Source organism: Chiloscyllium punctatum, chromosome 38, assembly GCF_047496795.1.
Source record: "Chiloscyllium punctatum isolate Juve2018m chromosome 38, sChiPun1.3, whole genome shotgun sequence".
NCBI classification, from domain to species: Eukaryota; Metazoa; Chordata; class Chondrichthyes; order Orectolobiformes; family Hemiscylliidae; genus Chiloscyllium; species Chiloscyllium punctatum.
The window spans coordinates 62,793,069-62,813,029 of NC_092776.1; the positions used below are offsets into that span (position 1 = coordinate 62,793,069).

At 42.6% G+C, this 19,961-nt stretch overlaps 2 protein-coding genes across 7 annotated transcripts in view; one reads left to right on the forward strand and one right to left on the reverse strand.

Moving 5' to 3' along the window:
* Window positions 1–19,961, forward strand: part of selenou1a (selenoprotein U 1a) — an 81,983-nt gene that overhangs the window by 24,004 nt on the left and 38,018 nt on the right. The window lies entirely within an intron of this gene.
* Window positions 1–19,961, reverse strand: part of dydc2 (DPY30 domain containing 2) — a 32,142-nt gene that overhangs the window by 8,199 nt on the left and 3,982 nt on the right. For 3 of the 6 annotated variants that reach the window (XM_072558009.1, XM_072558008.1, XM_072558005.1), the window contains exons 2-4: window positions 14,523–14,683; window positions 13,188–13,307; window positions 6,751–6,861 (exon numbers count right to left, since the gene is read on the reverse strand). In XM_072558009.1, the coding sequence (XP_072414110.1) occupies window positions 6,751–6,861; window positions 13,188–13,307; window positions 14,523–14,669 (378 nt within the window). In that variant the 5' untranslated portion in view covers window positions 14,670–14,683. Of the gene's footprint in view, window positions 1–6,750; window positions 6,862–13,187; window positions 13,308–14,522; window positions 14,684–15,280; window positions 15,414–19,961 lie in introns of those variants that run through there. The other 3 variants (XM_072558007.1, XM_072558006.1, XM_072558010.1) reach the window with 3 other exon arrangements.

The following is a 19,961-nucleotide window of genomic DNA, read 5'->3' on the forward strand; positions in this document are numbered from 1 at the left end:
CATTTTCTCCTAGTGTGGCTGCTGTGGCTGGCATTATCAGTGCATTTGTCATGGGCAGTGTGCTCACTGTGGCCAGTTCAGTTGCTGCTTTCAGTTCATTTAGCATGGTTATGACAGTTGGTGCTTTTAGCTTGGTCATTGTAGTCATTGCATTTGGCACATTTCAAACTGTCAATGCCTTTTATGCAGCCAGTGTGGTCAATGCAGTCAGATTGTTTGTATAGTCACCACATTTAGCACAGTCAGGGTGTTCAATGTGGTCGGAATTGTTTGTGTAATCGGCGTGGTCAGAGTGCTGCCTGTCACATGTTGAAATGGAAGCCAGTAAGTAGCCAGATTCTTTGCTATGATTTGTTGAGTTCAGAATGAATAGTGTCAGGGAAAAATGTGAAAGAACGTAGATGATAGGAACAATGGAATGAGAAGGGAAAAAATCAAATGAATCACAAACAAATATGGAGGCAAAAGAGAAAGTTCAGAGAAAGAATGTGAAAGAGGCAGCAAATTTATAGGAAAAGAGGGAATTAAATGGCAGTAAACAATTAGGAAAAGAATGGAGTCAGAGTGAAAGGAGGGAATGGGACAAAATTAGAGCGGAGCTTTATTACAGGAAGATAGGGTTAGAGAGAGGGCAGGCATGAGATAAAGATGGGAAGTCTAATGAAAGTGTGGCAAAGGTAGATTCTGAAGTGAGCTGGAACAGGAGAATCACAGACAAAGAGACAAAAGGTGGAGCAATGATAGAAAGACGCATGAAGAGAGAGAGAGAGAGAGAAGACATCTTGAGAGACAGCAAAGAGTGATAAAAATCAGACATTGACCTAAGTCATAAGAGAAAATGAAGACAGGAACATGAGCTCATTAGAAAGGAGATTGAGAGAGAAGATCAGGAGGAGAGAAATTGAAGATAGAAAGTATGATTCAATAAAGCAAAAAATCAGTGCGGTTTGCTGACAGATCATGCCACCTAGAAGACCCCTATTCTGGTCAACCCCAGTCTTATCCAAACCATTTTCATTGCTTACACAGATGTGGGTCTGGAGTAAAGTTTTACCTAGTGGGGGTAAGCATGGCAGCTTTTCCTTCCCAAAAGGATAGAAGTGAATATCGAACAGTACAGCACAGTACAGGCCCTTTGGCTTTATAGAGGGGCAGCATAACCTCGCAATTCTCAAATTCAATCCCCTGCTACTGAAAGCCAACACACCATATGCCTTTTTAACAACTCTATCAACTTGGGTGGACCCCAAGATCCCTCTGTTCCTCCACACTGCTAAGAGTCCTGCCTTCAACACTGTAATCTGCATTCAAACTCGAACTTCCAAACTGAATCACTTTACACTTTTCCAGGTTGAACTCTATCTGCCACTTATCAGCCCAGCTCTGCATTCTGTCAATGTCCCATTGCAACCTACAACAGCCTTCTACACTATCCACAGCTCCACCAACCTTCAAGTCATTGGCAAACTTACTAACCCACCCTTGCACTTCCTCATCCAAGTAATTTATAAAAATCACAAAGACCAGAGGTCCCAGAACAGATCCTTGCAGAACACTACTGGTCACCGAGGTTCAGGCTAAATACTTTCCAACTACTACCACCCTCTGTCTTCTATGGGCCAGCCAATTCTGTATCCAGACAGACAGGTTTACCTGCATCCCATGCCTCCTTACTTTCTGAAAGAGCCTACTATGTGAAACCTTATCAGATGCCTTTCTAAAACCCATTGACACCAGAACCACTGCTCTACCTTCATCAATGTGTTTTGTCACATCTACAAAGAATTCAATAAGGCTTGTGAGGCATGACCTGCCCCTCACAAGGCAATGCTGACTATCTCGAATCAAGGTATGATTAGATTAGATTACTAGATTAGATTAGATTACTTACAGTGTGGAAACAGGCCCTTCGGCCCAACAAGTCCACACCGACCCACCGAAGTGCAACCCACCCAGAACCCTACATTTACCCCTACCCCTAACACTACGGGCAATTTAACATGGCCAATTCACCTAACCTGCGCATTTTTGGATTGTGGGAGGAAACCGGAGCACCCGGAGGAAACCCATGCAGACGTGGGGAGAATGTGCAAACTCTACACAGACAGTTGCCTGAGACGGGAATTGAACCCAGGTCTCTGGAGCTGTGAGGCAGCAGTGCTAACCACTGTGCCACCGTGCCACCCACTAAAACGCCGAGCAGCGCCCGTAGTTAACTGGACGCAAACTCGCGACCAGAAGGATTTGAGTGAAATCGAAGTAACTACTGAGTATCCTTTTCCAAATAATCATAAATGCTGTCTCTCAGAATCCTCTCCAATAATTTGCCTACTACTGATGTCAGATTTACTGACTAGCCTGTAATTCCAAGGATTATCCCTATTCCCTTTCTTGAATAAGGGAGTAACATTTGCCACCAACCAATCATCTGGTACCACTCCAGGGGACAGTGAGGATACAAAGATCATTGCCAACAGGTGCAACAATCTCTTCCTTTGCTTCCCTTAGTAACCTTGGTATATCCCGTCTGGCCCATGGGACTTATCTATCCTTATGTTTTTCAAAAGTTTCAGTATACCCTCCTTCTTAACATTAACCTGTTTGAACACATTTCAGCCTGTTTCATACTGTCCTCACAAACGACAAGGGTCCCTCTCACTAGTGAATACTGAAGAAAAGTGTTCATCAGAGACCTCCCCTATCTCTTGCAACTTCAGGCACAAGTTCCCTCCACTATTCCTGATCAGCCCTACCCTCACTCTACGAGTTGAGATGCTGAGATCAGATTTGAGAGTGTGATGTTGGAAAATAACAGCAGGTCAGGTAGCATCCAAGGAGCAGGAAAATCGACATATGTCAGAAATGAGGCTTGTGAGCCGGGGGGGGGGGGGGGGGGGGGCCGTAGCTGGGGGAAGGTAGCTGAGAGTGCGATGGGTGGATGGTGGTTGGGGTAATGGTGAAAGGTTGGAGAAGATGGGGAATGGATAGGTGGGAAGGAAGATGGACAGGTAGGACAGGTCATGAGGGCAGTGCCGAGTTGGAAGGTTGGATCTGGGATAAGGTGGGGGGAGGGGAAAAGAGGAAATCCCCATTCATCCCATGTGGTTGGACGGTCCCAAGGTGAAAGATGAAACGTTCTTCCCCCAGGTGTCGGGTGTTAGGGTTTGACAATGGAGGAGGCCCAGGACCTGCGTGGCCTTGGCGGAGTGGGAGGGGGAGTTGAAGTGTTGGCCCACGGGGTAGAGGGGTTTGGTTGGTGCAGCTGTCCTGGTGATGTTCTCTGAAGCATTCTGCAAGTAGGCATCTTGTCTCCCCAGTGTAGAGGAGACAGCATCAAAAGCAAACAGATAAGGTAATTAACATGTGTGGAAGTGCAGGTAAAACTCTGATGGATGTGGAAGACTCCTTTGGGGTCTTGGACGGAGATGAGGACGTGTGGGCACAGGTTTTGCAATTCCTGCGGTGGCAGGAGAAAATGCCGGGAGGGGAGGGTGGGTTGGTGGGGGTGTGAACCTGACAAAAATATCACAAAGGGAATGGTCTTTATTTCATTCCCCCCTATCTGCTCCACTTTCCTCGCCAACCTATCACTATTACCCCCACCTCCATCCACCTATGGGCAGCACGGTGACACAGTGGTTAGCACTGCTGCCTCACAGCACCAGAGACCTAGGTTCAATTCCCGCCTCGGGCAACTGTGTGGAGTTTGCACATTCTCCCTGTGTCTGCGTGGGTCTCCTCCAGGTGCTCCGGTTTCCTCCCACAGGTTAGGAAAATTGCCCATACTGTTAGGTGAAAAGGTAAATGTAGGGGAATGGGTCTGTGTGGGTTGCTCTTCTGTGTGGACTTGTTGGGCCAAACGGCCTGTTTCCACACTGTAAGTATATGTAATCTATCGTACTCTCAGCTGCCTCCCCCCCAGCCTCAGCCCCCTCCCATTTATCTTTCCACCCCCTTGGCTCACAAGCCTCATTCCTGATTAAGGACCTTTGCCCGAAACATCGATTCTCCTGCTCCCCAGATGCTGCCTTATCTGCTGTGCTTTTCCAGCACTACACTTTCATCCCTACCCTCACTCTGGCCACCCTCTTATTCCTCACATATGTGTAGAATGCTTTGGGGTTTTCTTTAATCCTACCCATCAAGGCTTTTTCATGCCGCCTTTGAACTCTCCAAAGTACATTCTTCAGTTCCTTCCTGGCTACCTTGTAATCCTATACAGCCTGGTCTTCAGTAAACTTCCTTCTTCCTCTTGACTAGATAGTCCATATCTCTTGTCATCCAAGATTCCTTCACCGTACTATCCCTTCCTTGCCTCACTGGACAAACCTATCCAGCACTCGTAGCAAGTGCTCCCTAAACAAGCTCCACATTTCTGTCATGCATTTCCTGAGAACATCTGTTCCCAATTTATGCTCCACAGTTCCTGCCTAAAAGCATTGTAATTCCCCCTCCACCAATTAAATACTTTTCCATACCTAGTACTCCTATCCCTCTTCATGACTAAAGCTCAGGGAGTTGTGATCACTGTCACAGAAATACTGTCTCACCGAGAGATCTGACACATGACCTGGTTTGTTGCTAAGCACCAAATCCAATATGGCTTCCCCTCTAGTCAGCCTTTCTACATAGAGTCAAGAGTCCTTCCTGGACACAGCTTACAAAATTTGCTCCACTCAAACTATTTGCACTAAGAAGGTTCCAAACTATATTAGGGAAGTTGAAATCACCCATGACAACAACCCTGTTACTTCTGCACCTTTTCAAAATCTGCCTCCCAATCTGTTCCTCCATTGCTATTGGGGATTCAAGAGAAAACTCCCAATATGGTGACTGTTCCTTTCCTGTTTTTGACTTCCACCCATACTGACTCAGTAGACAAACCCTCCTCAACAACCTCCCTTTCTGCAGTTGTGATCCTATTCCTGATTAGCAATGCTAACCACCCCCCACCTATTCGTTTTGAAACATTTAAATCCCAGGACATCCAACAGCCATTCCTGCCCCTGTGATATCCAAGTCTCCGTAATGGCCACAGCATCATAGCTGCTTTAAGTTCATCATCCTTATTTCTGACACACTTCAACACATCGCACTGACTGCAACTTTGCCCTATCAACTGTCTATCCTTGATCACAGACTCTCTGCACACTGTATCTGCCTGTTCCCCAGCTACCCCATTCTGTGATCCGTAGCTCCGGTTCCCATCCCCCTGCCAAACCAGTTTAAACTCACCTGGCGAGTTCTAGCAAACCTCCTGTCCAGGATATTTGTGTCCCTCCAGGTCAGGTGCAACCTGTCCTTCTTGTACGTATTTCACTTTCCCAAAAGGTATCCCAAAGGTTCACATATCTGAAGCCCTCCCTCCTACACTTGTGGGCGGCACGGTGGCACAGTGGTTAGCACTGCTGCCTCACAGCGCCAGAGACCCAGGTTCAATTCCCGCCTCAGGCGACTCTCTGTGTGGCGTTTGCAAATTTTCCCCGTGTCTGCGTGGGTTTCCTCCAGGTCTCCGGTTTCCTCCCACACTCCAAATATTCAGGTGAGGTGAATTGGCCATGCTAAATTGCCCATAGTGTTAGGTAAGGGGTAGATGTAGGGGTATGGGTGGGTTGCGCTTCGGCGGGGCGTGTGGACTTGTTGGGCCGAAGGGCCTGTTTCCACACTGTAAGTAATCTAATCTAATCTACACTGGGTCTGAGCCATGTGTTCAGCTGCACTTGCCCTCTGTTTCTAGCCTCACTAGCCTGTGGCACTGGTAGCAACCTGAGATTACTACACTGCTTGTCCTGCCTTTTAGCTTCCAACCTAACTCCCTATTTTCACCCTTCACATCCTCATCCCTTTTCCTAGCTATATCATTGGTACCGATGTGTACCACAACTTCAGGCTGCTCACCCTCCCCCTTAAGAATCCCATAGATTTGATTTGAGACATCCCTGACCCTGGCACCCAAGAGGTAACATACCATCCAGAATTTTGTTTGCAACCACTGAATGTTCTGTCTGTTCCTTTAACCATTGAATCGCCTATCACTATCACTCTCCTATTCTCCTACAACGTCCCTTCTGAGCCACAGAGCCAGGCTTTGTGCCAGAGACCTGACTACTGTGGCTTTCCCATGGTAGGTCATTTCCCCAACTGTATCCAAAGCAGTATACTTATTACTAAGGGAACAGTCACAGGGGTTCCCTGCACTTTCCTTCTCTTGACGGTCACCTAGCTCCCTTTATCCTGTAACTTAGGTGTGACTACCTCCCCATAATTCTTCTCTGTCACCCCCTCAGCCTCCCAAATGATCCGAAGTTCATCCGGCTTCAACTTCAGCTCCCTAACCCAATCTGTCAGGAGTTGGATTTGGGTGCACTTTTCGCAAGCATGCAACTGCCCTAGCTTCCACCTCATCTGCTCTTAATTGCCAAAAGAGATTAAGAAAAACCTTGCTTTACCAACCCTCCACACTTTTTTTTTGGTTAGAGGAGGGCAGGTGTAGTGTTGCAGGTAAGTCATTTTACAATAATCAACATAGTCACCAGTACAGATCCCACATATTTAAAACAGAGTTCAAATTGTCCTGTCATGATTGTTCCTTATATCAAGAATTGAGGGCATGCTATATTTCATCAAGGCTGGAGTCAAATGTAGCCAGAATTGCTGGGAGTTGATTATATGGCCATGTGAGCCTTGTCATCCCACACACTCACAGTGAACAAACACAGGCAGTTAGTAAAGTTCCGAAGTAGCATTGACCTGCTTCTCCATTTCCTGCAACTCCTTAGCTTGTTTTTCCTTCACTGCGTCAAGAGCTGCCTGAATCTGAAGCTGCTGTTTTTCAAGCTCAAGATTTGCTTGCTTGAGCTTCTGTAATGAGAAAAGAAAATAGTTCTCGTTGGATCACTCAATTTTATTTATGATAAATATCTTCTATGTTTAAAACTAATTTTATGCATTGTAATACAGTTCTTCAAAGAGTCATAACCTCATAATGAAGCCTTTCAGCCCATCACATTTATGCCAGCTCTCTGTGCAGCAATCCAGTTAGTCACACTCTCTTCATACCAGTGGCTTTGCACTTATATTTCCCTCAAATACACGTGCAATTTCTTCTTGAAATCACTGATTATCTCTGCGCCCGCTGCCAATGTGGACAGCAAGTACCAGATAATTACCAGTCATTCCATTAAAAACTCTTTCTCTCCTTGCCCAAAATCTTAAATCTACCTCCCTTTTGCTGGCAACACTGGCTAATGTAAACAGATTTTCCTGGTTTGCCTTATCCAAACCTGTCATAATGTTATACCCTCTATCAAACCACCACACAATCTCCTTTGCTCCAAGAAGAATAACCTCAGCTCTTCCAACCTAACCCATAGCTAAAATACCGAAGTTCTGAACTATTAATCCCCTAAAAAGTGATTGAAAACCATTTTTAAAAATCCTATTAATAGGAGTGGTAGGTTTAACAAAGACAAGCAATATGATAGAACCTAGAAATATCACCTGGAGCTGAAGCCAATATGATTGGGAAGTCTTAGTGGCCATGAACAAACTAGAAGTTAATATAAGATGCCAAACACCAAGAACTACAAAGATTGAGAGAACTTGGGATGTTCATGGAGGTACCAGATCTGTGGTAACAACTAACAATATTTTTATTCATCAATTGTTCTCTAATCCTATCAGTCTTACCTAACACTCTAACATAATGACTCTGAACTCTCGTTATCACACTTTTGAAAGCCTGCCACTTATCAGACAGTCCTTCATCTGCGAACAGTCTACTCCAATCAACTTTTGAAAGTCCTTGTCTAATGCCATTAAAATTTGCTTTACTCCAATTCTACAAAATCATATTGGATTCTTAAGGGACTGATGCGTCCCCTCATGGAAGAGTCTAGGACCAGGGGCATAGTCTCAGAATAAAAGGGTGTTAATATGATCCAATGTTCTTGATGTCCACTTTACTGCATTTTCCGTGTAACCTGCAATTTCTCTACTAATCAAGACTCTATTTATCTCAGCCTTAAATATAGGCAAGGACTCTGTCCCTGCAGTTCTCTATGGCAAGGAGTTCTAAAGACTTGCGACTGTCTAAGAGAAGAAGTTCCTCCTCATCTCAGTCTTAAATTGGTGCCCCTTTATTCTGAGACTATGCCATCTGGTCTTGGACTTTTTCATGAGGGGAACCTTAAGAATCCAACACATTTCAATGAGATAACCTCCTAGTCTTTTAAATTCCAATGAATAGAGTCCCAAACTGTTTAGTCTTTGCTTCCAATACGATCAAAAAGTGTGGTGCCAGTCAGGCAGCATCCAAGGAGCAGGAGAGTTGATGTTTCAAGCATAAGCTCTTCATCAGGAATCCCTCCATATTGGAGATTATCTGAGTGAACCTTCTCTGAACTGATTAAAATGAAATGATATTGTTGCTTGAATAACAGGACCAAAACATCCAGCATTTCTCTAGATGTGATCAGAACAGTACCCTGTACTGTTGCAGTAAGATTTCCCTATTCTCACACTCCAACTTAATTCCTGTGGCCTTCTTGATTACCTGCTACACATGCTTTGTGCTTCATGCACAGGTACTCCCATCTCCCTTTTGTATTGCAGCTTTCTGCAATTTTTCTCCATTTAAATATAGATTCTTTTGTTCTTCCTTTCAAAATGAAGAACTTCACATTTTCTTACATTACACTCCATTTCCCAATTTTTTTTTTAAAAAAGCCTTTATTCCCACTTGCTGTTTCCACCCCATCAGTCTATCCTCTATCCACACTAATATATCACCACTAACTCTATGGGCTCTTATGACTTAACCTTTTGTGAGGTATCTTGTCAAATACCCTTTAGAAATCCAAATACAACACATCTACTGTTCTCCCTTTATCCTCGCTGGCTGAAACTTCCTCAAAACATTCTAATAAATTAATCAAACACACTTTCTCTTCCATGAAGGCATAATGACTCGGTTTGATTAGATTATGATTTTCCAAATGTGTTGCCACTACTTAGAATTACAGAGTCATAGAGACGTACAGCATGGAAACAGATCCTATAGTCCAACCTGTCCATGCTGACCAGATATCCTAAATTAATCTAGTCCCATTTGCCAGCACTTGGCCCAAATCCCTCTAAACCCTTCCTATTGAGAAACCCATCCAGATGCCTTTTAAATGCTGTAATTATACCATCCTCCACCACTTCCTCTGGCAGCTCATTTATACACGCATCATCCTCTGCGTGAAAAAGTTGCCCCTAGGTCCCTTTTAGATCTTTTTCCTCTCACTCTAAACCTATGCCCTCTAGTTCTGGACTCCCAGGGAAAATACCCTTGTTTATTTACCCCGTATCCATGCCCCTCATGATTTTATAAACCTCTACAAGGTCACCCCTCAGCCTCCGATGCTCGAAGGAAAACAGCCCCAGCCTATTCAGCCTCTCCCTCTAGCTCAATCCTTCTAACTCTGGCAACATGCTTCTTTAATAATTCATTCTAATAATTTTTCAACAATAGATTTTAGGCTAATTGGCCTATAGTTATCTACTTTTTACCTCCCTATGTGAATTGCCAGTATTCCAATGCTCTGGGACTTCTCCAGAATCCAAATAATTTTGGAAAATTACAACCATTGCAACCACTATATGTGTAGCTACTTCTTTTAAGATCATAGAATGCAAGCCATCATGGCCAGGTACTTATCTGCCTTTACTCCCATTAGTTTGTCTAATGTGACTTCGCTAAAGATGGTGATGTTACTTAATTCCTCCCCCATTTTCTTCAGTGCTAATGGGATCATTGAAGTATCTTTCACCTAAACGACTCCGGGTCTTTTCTTTGGAGTGGGGGAGTCCAGAACTAGAGGGCATAGGTTTAGGGTGAGAGGGGAAAGTTATAAAGGGGACCTAAGGGCAACATTTTCACGCAGAGGATGGCGGGTGTATGAAATGAGCTGCCAGAGGAAGTATTGGAGGCTGGTACAATTACAACATTTAAAAGACAGATGCAAAATATCTGTTTAACTCCTCTGCCTTGTTCCCTGTAATTATTTCACTGATTCATTTTTTAAGAGCCAATGTTCACTTTGACTCTGACTTCCTTTTCATATATTTAAGGAAGCAATTACTGTCAACTTTTATATTACTTGCTAATTTGTTCTCATAGTTTATTTTCGCTCTCTTTATTATCCTTCTAAACTTCCTTTGCTGGATGCTGAATTTATCACAGTCTTCAGGGCTATCACTGACTCTTGCATCCTTATAAGGTTTTTCTTTCAACTTTAACTTTCTTGGTTAGTGATGGTTGGTTTATCCAAAAGTGCAATGTCAGTTTTCACACATAGTCTGATGACACCCAGCTTTACCTCACCATCATCTCTCTCGACTCCTCCATTGTCTCTGAATTATCAAATCACTAATTTGAAATCTGATGCTGAATAAGAAGATATTTTTGTCATCTGATAATTTGTAAGACTGAAACCGTTGTTTCTGCTACAACTCTATTCCCTAGCTACTGACTCCAATACTCTAGCAGTTTGAGACTAATCAGGTCTGTTTGCAACCTTAATGTCACATTCATTTTGGGATGACCTTATGTCCTTCTATTGTTGCAATCACTAAAACTGCCTGTTTTCACCTCCATAACATAATCCAATTTCACCTCAATCCGAGCTAATCTGTTTTTTTAAATCCATATGCCTTAGTTACCTCTTGACTTGACAATGCAAAACCGCCTTGGTTGGTGTCCCACATTCTACCATCTGTAAACTTGTGATCACCCAAAGCTCTGTTGCCCATGTCTTAAATTGTATTAAGTCCTATTCCCCTATCATCCCTGTACATCTGACTCCATTGATTTCTTGTTCACTACTGTTCTGATTTTAAACTTTACATCCCTGTTTTCAAATTGCTTCATTACTTCAAAGAAGAAAGAAGAGTACAGCACAGGAATAGGCCTTTCAGCCCACCAACCTGTATAATCTAAACATCTTTTGTCTCCACATAGTCTGTTTACTTCTATTCCCTGCCAATTCACATATCTATCAAGATGCCCCTTAAATGTTGCTATTACGTTTGCTTCTACTACCTCCTCTGGCAGCACATTCCTGGCATTTATCACCCTCTGTGTAAAAAAAAGCCTGCCTCTCACATCTCCTTTAAACTTTTCCCCTTTTTCTTAAATTTATGTCCCCTTGCAATTGAAATTTCTACCCTGGAAAAAAGACTCTGACTATCCATTCTATCATAACTTTGCAAACTGCTATCAGGTCGCCCCACGGTCTTTGACATTTAAGTGAAAACAAACCCCAAGTTTCTCCAACCTCTCCTCATAGCTAATACTGTTCAGACCAGGCAACATCCTGGTAAACGTTTTCTCTATCCCTCCAAAGCCTGCAAATCCTTCTGGTTGTGTGGTGGCCAGAACTGTACATAATATTCCAAAGGTGGCCTAACTAAAGTTCTCTACAGCTAGAACATGACTTGTCAATTATTATACTCTATGCCCCAAATGACAATGGCAATATTCCTTCTTGTTGTTGCCAATTTCAGGGAACTGTGGATCTATATGCCTAGATCCCTCTATATACTAATGCTACTAAGGGTTCTGCATTTACTGTATACTTCCCTCCTGCTTTAAACCTTCCAAGATGCACACCTCACATTTGTCCAGATTAAATTTCTCCACCCAAGTCCCCACCTCATCTTGCCTTGTTCTATAGCCTCCTTCAATTTGATAAGCCTTTGGGTTATCTGTGCTAATTTAAATCTGGTTTCTTGTGCATCCTGATTTCAACTGTAGCATTATTGATAGCCATGACTTGAGCTGCTTGGGCCTCCAAGCACTTGGATACCCTCCCTATATCTTTCCACCATGAGACATTTTATTAAAGGTGCTGCATAAGCATCCTGTTGTTTGAGGACAGCTTGGTTCAATTGGGCCTGTATTCACTAGAGTTTAGAAGGATGAGTGGAGTTCTGATTGAAACAAATAAAATTTTAACAGGGTTGGACAGACTAGATGGAGGGTGGATGGTTTCCCCTGTTTGATGAGTCTATAATCAAGAGACTCAGTCTTTGGATATGGTGTAAACCATTTTGGATTGAAATGACAAAACATTTCTTCAGACGAAGGATAGTGAACCTGTGGAATTTTCTACCACAGAGGCTGTATATAGTCATTGAATATATGGGGAAATGCAGGACTATAGCTCGAGATAGACGATCAGCCACAACCATATTGAATGCAGATGAGGCTCAAAAAAAAAGGCTAATGGGTCTTACTCCTGCTTCTAGTTTGTATGTCAATGTTTCTATCAATTGATGGTTAATAGTCCAAAGAAATGAAATCAAAACCAAAATTAAATGTTTCCTTTAGGTCTTGTAGGGGCTGAATTATTTCAATGCCAATATAAGCTGCATTACAGTCATTATCATCTTCAGTTCTCTGCCTAAAGTCAGATCCAACTCATAGTGCCTTGAATTCTACGACTGGCAGGGCAAGGAGGCAAGTCTTAAATCCACCCAGAACATGGATCCAACCCCATTCTGTTGTTACAAGTCTGATCCTTAGACATTAGTTCAGCTAACCAATAAAGTGCCAGAATTGCTGGGGCAATGAGCACTTTTATATGCATGTTGCAGTTTTGAACTAATGATGATGGAGGCTCCAGTTTCTTTCCATGAATCTGTCCTGCTCTTACTGCCTGTGAATGGATTTACAAGTTTGAAAGCATCTTCCTTGGCCTTCACATTCTGGGGTGGGACTTGAACCCGGAGCTTCTGGCTTGGTGGTGGGGACACTAACTCTGCCAAGATCTACTAATGCTATGATAATGTTGTGCCCATTTCTTGAGCAGCGCCCTTAGCAACTCTCCTGATCCCCTTGAATAAACTGAAGAAACCATAGTAAGAAAGCCTCTGGTTCTACATTTCAACTCTTTGTACAGCTACTATCTGGGATTAAAATGGAAAACCCTATTCAACTTATTCCTGATGAAGAGCTAATCCTCGAAACGTCAATTCTCCTGCTCCCCTGATGCTGCCTGAACGGCTGTGGTTTTCTAGCACCACACTCTTCAACCCTATTCAAGTATCCAACAATGGCAACCACTTTTTAAAAAAGTGCAAAGCAATAGAGAGGACCTGTGAAAATACAAGCCACTAGTGTAGTGAAATGGATCACTTACCAACTTCTCTTCATATGCCTTCTGAATCTCAATCAGTTCAGCTTCTAACTGTTCTTGCATAGCTTTCTCCTTCAATGCTACTTGTGTCTCAGTGTTCAGCTGCTCAATCTCCAAGTGACTCTTAAAATAATTAGAAAATGTTTAAACAACAATACTTGATTTACAATCATGTGTACATCAAACATTTTGAATCAAACTATTTCTAAAACTCATATGGACACATAGACCAATCCTTTGGCACTAAAGTAATTAAATACAGATCAATAAGTTCTCAATTCTGATATTTAACAGAATAATGCTCTGTCCCTCTCAGTCACTACTTCTGAATTGTGCTCTTTCTGTCTCAGAATCATACTCTCTGTTTCTCCCTTTTTAAGTTGTGTCCACTTTATCTGTCTCTGAATTGTGTTCTCCACTCTGCATCCCATGCTGTCTCTATTTTGCTTTCAATCTCAATCTCAAGTTCTCGTTCTCTGCATGTTGTGCTGCCCCTCTCTATGTCTTATGTTTACTCTCTCTGTGCCTTGTGCACGTGCTGTCTCTGTGACCCACATGTTGTCTGTCTATGTCACGTGCACAATCACTCTCTGCTTTTTCCTCTCATTCTGCGCCTCATGCAAACTACTGTGTTTTCTCTCTCAATCTCTCCCTCTGTGCCTTTTGCCTTGCACATGCTCACACTCATTTTATGCCTTGTGCTTGCACTCTCTTTGTGCCTTATATGCACTCCCTGTCTCATGCGAACTCTCTCTCTGTGCCTTGCATGTGCTGACTGTTCTTTCTATGCCTATTGCATTGTCTGTGCCTCACGTATTCTGTCTCTTTGTGGCTTGTGCTCTTTTCCTCACATTCCTTTCCATACCATCTCAAATTCTCAGCATTTCTATGTGTTTCATGTGCAGTCTTTGTCTCACATTCTGACTCTGTCTCATGTTCCCAATTTGTCTCACATTATGTGTCTCATGTTTTCTGTCTATGTGTCTCTTCTTGTGTTTTCTCTCTGTGTGATCAGAAAGGCAAAGCATAGAGACTGACACTGTGATCACAGAGACTAAAGGCTAGAGATTGTTGCTGGAGAAATCTAAGTGAATAACTGGAGAGAGCAGAGTTGTCCAATCAAAGGTGTGGAATTACAGGAAGGGCCAGAAACTCATTAAAATGAATCATGAGCTACATGTGCTTGTCCTGCATCAGCAGTATTGCTGGTTCCAGACAGCTGCTATTTTCTTCAAGGGACTTAGCTCCTTGTGAGGAGATGGTCAAAACTAAGGTGAGTAAAGGGATGAATTAGTTCAGCTTGGAGTGCTAGGTGATGATGAAAATCAGCAAGTTCACCTTTTGCTTTAAGTCGAGGTTGTCTCTGTATTTGTACAGCCAGTATGCCAGGTATTCAATAGGATCAATCGGTCGATGTTGTGCCACTTCTGCCAGACCTTCAGTCAAACAGTCACCCAAAACAGTCCTCAGGTAGTTTGAATCCATCTTCTGCTGAGAGACTTTCAGATATGGATATTAGAGAATGCAAAAAGATTACCCTTTTCACAGAATTTTAAACTCAAACACAGCAAACTCAAGCACACTCAAACCAAGGTCAAACAACATACACTGAACATACCTACACTCTCACACTACTGATCAGAACAGTCAATATGGACTCCAATTATCAACTGTTTCTCATTCCACAGATGTGCAGTTTCTTCAACATTCTCTGCATTTGTTTCAGGTTTTCAGCATCTGCAGTATTTTGCCTTCATTTGCCCAGAACATATACTATTCACTCTCAATCTCATGTGAAACTATCAATGTTATGGCCCAGATCAAACCCCCTTCAAATATATCAAGAAGATAGCTTATTTATTTAAAGGCAAGTGTAATGTGCTGTGTTCCAGATGTAATTTGATTGGTTACGTTGCTTGGCTTTAAGCAAAACACACTTTATTCTTACCCTACAGTGAAATTATATAACTTTAACTCTACTGGAAAACTTAACAGAATAATTGATTATGTAACTACGAAACAGCAACTGTTCCAATATTGTAACGTCATAAACACACCCTAGGCAAAAGCAAATTCAGTAAAATAGATTGTCTCACATGCAATTTGTTGTGGAGAAAATATAGAGAATCACCAGGAGATGCAGAGAATTCTTCAAGAAGTAGGTCTTTTATTTGCAAACAAAAAACCACGATACTGAGAAAGTAGATTCTCGAATTCCCACGAACCTTGGAATTTTATATCTTTTATCTTTTTTTATCATGTTTTTGTTAGCTTATCAGCATGTCCAACTATATTACCAAAGTACCTCCCTCTAGCTACACAATAAACCAGTGATGTTAGTTCCCATTATCTCTTTAGTTGTACATTCTACTTAATGTTATTCTAATGTCAGGATTAGATATTTATTGCTAACTCTGCTACAGTGATCTTCAATTCCAGACTAACCCATCATGATAGATATTTAGCTATTCCATCTATTACAATAGCCTCCTGTCTCAAGCTGACTCTACTAGATATTTTAATGTCATGTCCCAAATATTTATGGTCCCAATCCTGTCATAATAACACTTAACAGAGTAACTTGCTTGATTCATGTGTTATCTCATCTTGCCATAGTGACCTTTCAGCCTTAACCTTACTCTGCTAATTGGTGTAAGAGCATTCCACTATTCTTATCCCATCCTGCCTTCCACAGACCACAGATTGCCAGTGGTCTTCATGCTTTAACCCTTTCCATGCTTTCATGTTCTTTATTTTCCATAGATTCTGACAGTAGAAAGAACTCAAGCTGTTGCTGTGGCCGAGAGAGAGAGAGACAGAGAGATGTAACAGCTCTGTATGGAGTTTGCACATTCTCCCTGTCTCTGTGTGGGTTTCCTCTGGGTGCTCCAGTTTCTTCCCACAGTCCAATGGCATGCAGGTTGGGTAGATTGACTATGCTAAATTACCCATAGCGTCCAGGGATGTGCAAGCTGAATGATTAGTCATGGGAAATGCAAGGTAATAGGGATTGGGTGGCTCTGGGTGAGATGCCCTTCTGTGGTTCAGTGTGGACTCTATGGGCCCAATGCTTCCACCCTGTAAGGATTCAATGATTCTACAAACTCATTCTGTGTGAATTGGAGACTCCCTCACTATATTGGTTTCTCTGCATTGTACACTCCCTCTGTATTGATCCCCCTCTCTCACTCGCACTCTCTGTAATGGTCCTAAGTTCCGTATTGGTTGCTGTTTCTCTCTAATGGTCACCCTCTGTGTGTGTATTAGTCCTTCCCTCTCTAATGATGACTCGCTGTCATTCTCTCTTTATTAGTCACACATACTGTATTAGTTACTCACTCTGAAATGGTCACTCTCTCTGTAATGGTTCATTTTCTCTCTGTCTCCCTGTATTGATCATTCTCACTCACTCTCATTTTCTCTCTCTATCTCTGTATTGCAAACTCCCTCTCTTTCTATATTGGCCTTGGTCTCTCTCTTTCTTTCAGTGTAAATTATCACATTTTCTGTATTGGTCATTAATTGTGTCCATAATGGTAATTCACCCTCTGTAGTGCTTATTCTCCCTCTACCATGGTCATTCACTGACTCTATTAGACTCTCTCTTTTTCTCTGAATTGGTGACTCACTCTGTAATGGTCTCTGAAACCAAAAGAGAAAATGCTGGAAAATCTCAGCAGGTCTGGCAGCATCTGTAAGGAGAGAAAAGAGCTGACGTTTTGAGTCTAACTGACCCTTTGTCAAAGCTGCTTTGACAAAGGGTCAATTAGACTTGAAATGTCAGCTCTTTTATCTCCTTACAGATGTTGCCAGACCTGCTGAGATGGTCTTTGGATAGAGGTGAGGGAGGAGCAATGGATACAATAAATGATATTAGTGGATGTGCAAGTAAAACTTTGATGGATGTGGAAGGCTCCACTGCATTGGTCACTCTCTATCTCTATTGATGTGGAGGTGCCAGTGTTGGACGTGGGTGGACCAAGGTAAAAAAAATCACACAATACCAGGTTACAGTCCAGTAGGTTTACTTGGAAGGATGAGCTTTTGGAGTGCTGCTCCTTCATCAGGCAGCTGTCGAGCGGGATCATAAGACACAGAATTTATAGCAAAAGATCATAGTGTCATGCAACTGAAACACAGTATTGAACAAACCTAGATTGCTGTTAAGTCTTTCATCTTTTAGAATGGGTTGCAGGTTTCGTTTCATTAATATGTAAATCCCAGAACTTCTTTTAAGTCACATTCTCAAGATAACATGGTTTTATTAAAAAAAAGGTGACATTTCAGCTCAGACATTGTATTAAAGGTATAAGGTTAGAGTCTGTATGAATCCCAATTCTTGAATCAGACTGCTTCTATTTTCAAAGTAGGAATTTATAAAATGTTTGACTGCCTGCAGATTGTGTGCTTTTTCAGCAAAATAGAATGTATTTGCAATGTAATTCTGCAAATGCAAATTTACCCCATAGAGTTATATGTGTGGGTACATGCATGTGAAAGAAAGAGAGTGAGAGAGTGTGAATCTGAGTGAGCATGAGTGTGTGTGTTTTTCCATGCTTGGTAGAGCGTGTGTGTGAGTGTGATGGAGTATAAACCTGTGAGAGGGTGTGAGTGTGGGGGTTGTATGTGTGTGTATGTATGAGAGAGAGCATGTGCATAAGAGAGGGTCTACGTGAGTGTGTGAGTATGTAAGAGTGCATGTGTCTGTGTGCTTGTGTGTGTATGTGAGAGTGGAAAGTATAGTGGGGTGACATGAACCCAAGGTCCCGGTTGAGGCTATTGGTACCAAACTTGGCTATCAGCCTCTGCCTGGCCACTCTGTATTGTTGCATATCCCAAAGTCTGCTTTGGAGGATGGTCATACAAAAATCCGAGGCCGAAGGTCTCTGACTGCTGAAGTTCTCAGACAAGTGCTCAATTTCTGCCCTACCACCAAAATGGACCCCATTGGTCTTGAGGCAGACATGGAAGAATTCATCAAACACCATGTACATGACAGTACTCATGCCAACATTGCTATCTCATATGATACAGGCAAGGATTCCCGAGGCATGGTACATTGGCGAGACCAAGCTGATGCTACGACAACGGACGAATGGACACTGCAACAATCGGGGAACACTTCAGCGGTCAGGGACATTTGGCCTCGGATCTTCAGGTGACCATCCTCCAAGGCGGACTTTGGGAATATGCAACAACACAGAGTGGCCAAGCAGAGGCTGACAGCCAAACTCGGTACCAATGAGGATGGCCTCAACTGAGACCTTGGGTTCATGTCACAGTGCAGGTGACCCCACTGCACTATATATACACACACACTCTAACATACTCATACATACTCACACGCTCTCTTGCAGACCCTCTCTCATACACACATACACCCCACACTCATACTCACGCACACAACCCTCTCACAGGCTTATACTCCATCACACTCACACGCACACAGTCTCTCTCTCTCTCTCGCTCTCTCTCTCTCATGCACGCACCCACACATTTAAGTCTATGGGGTAAATCTGCATTTGCAGAATTGTATTTGCAAATACATTCTATTTTGCTCAAAAAAGCACACAATCTGCAGGCAGTCAATCCATGTAACACTTCATAAATTCCTACTTTGGAAACAGAACCAGTCTGACTCAAGATTGGAATACAGACTCTAACCTTACACCTTTAATGCATTGTCTGAGCTGAGGTGTCACCTTTTTTCATAAAACCTTAACTTATCTCAAGAAGGTGACTTAAAAGAAGTTCTGTTTATATATTAATGAACCGAAACCTGCAACCCATTCTAAAAGATGGAAGACTTACCAGCAATCTAGGTTTGTTCAATATATTGTTTCAGTTGCATGAAACTGTAATCTTTTGCTATAAATTCTGTGTCTTATGATCCTGCTCCATAGCTACCTGATGAAGGAGCAGCACTTTGAAAGCTCATCCTTCCAAATAAACCTGTTGGACTATAACCTGGTGTTGTGTGATTTTTAACTTTATCTGTATTAGTCACTCTTTCTGTAATGGTAACTCTTTATCTATGGTTCTCTCTGTATTGATCACTCATTCTCTCTATTTTGTATTTAGCACACATTCTGTCCCTGTAATGGTCACTTACTCTCACTCCCTCTCTGCAGTGATCTCTTTCTCTCTCTCTCCCTCACACTTTTTACTGATCACTCACACACTCACTCTCTGCATTGTTCACTCACTTGCCCTGTAATAGAAGATAGAACAGTAAAACAGCCCATGATGTTCTGCCAAGCATTTATCTCTAATCTAAGATCAACTTAACTTACTCACCCCTCAATTTACTGCCATCCATGTGCTTGTCCAGCAGTCACTTAAATGTCCCTAATGTCTCGGACTCTACTACCACAGCTGGCAGTGCATTTCACCCACCACTCTCTGCATACAGAACCTACCTCTGACATCCCCCCTATACCTTCCTGCAATCATCTTAAAATTAGGACCCCCCATGACAGCCATTTCTGCCCTGGGGAAACGTCTCTGGCTATCTATGCCTCTCATTACCTTGCACACCTCTGTCAGGTCACCTCTCCTCCTTCTTCTCTCCAGTGTGAAAGTTCTTAGCTCAATCAACCTCTCTTCATAAGACATGCCCTCCAATCCAGGCAGCATCCTGGTAAATCTCCTCTGCATCCTCTCTAAAGCATCTATGTCCTTCGTATAATGAGGCAACCAGACGTGGACACAATATACCAAGTGTGGTATAACCAGGGTTTTACAGAACTGCAGCAAAATTTTGTGGCTCTTAAACTC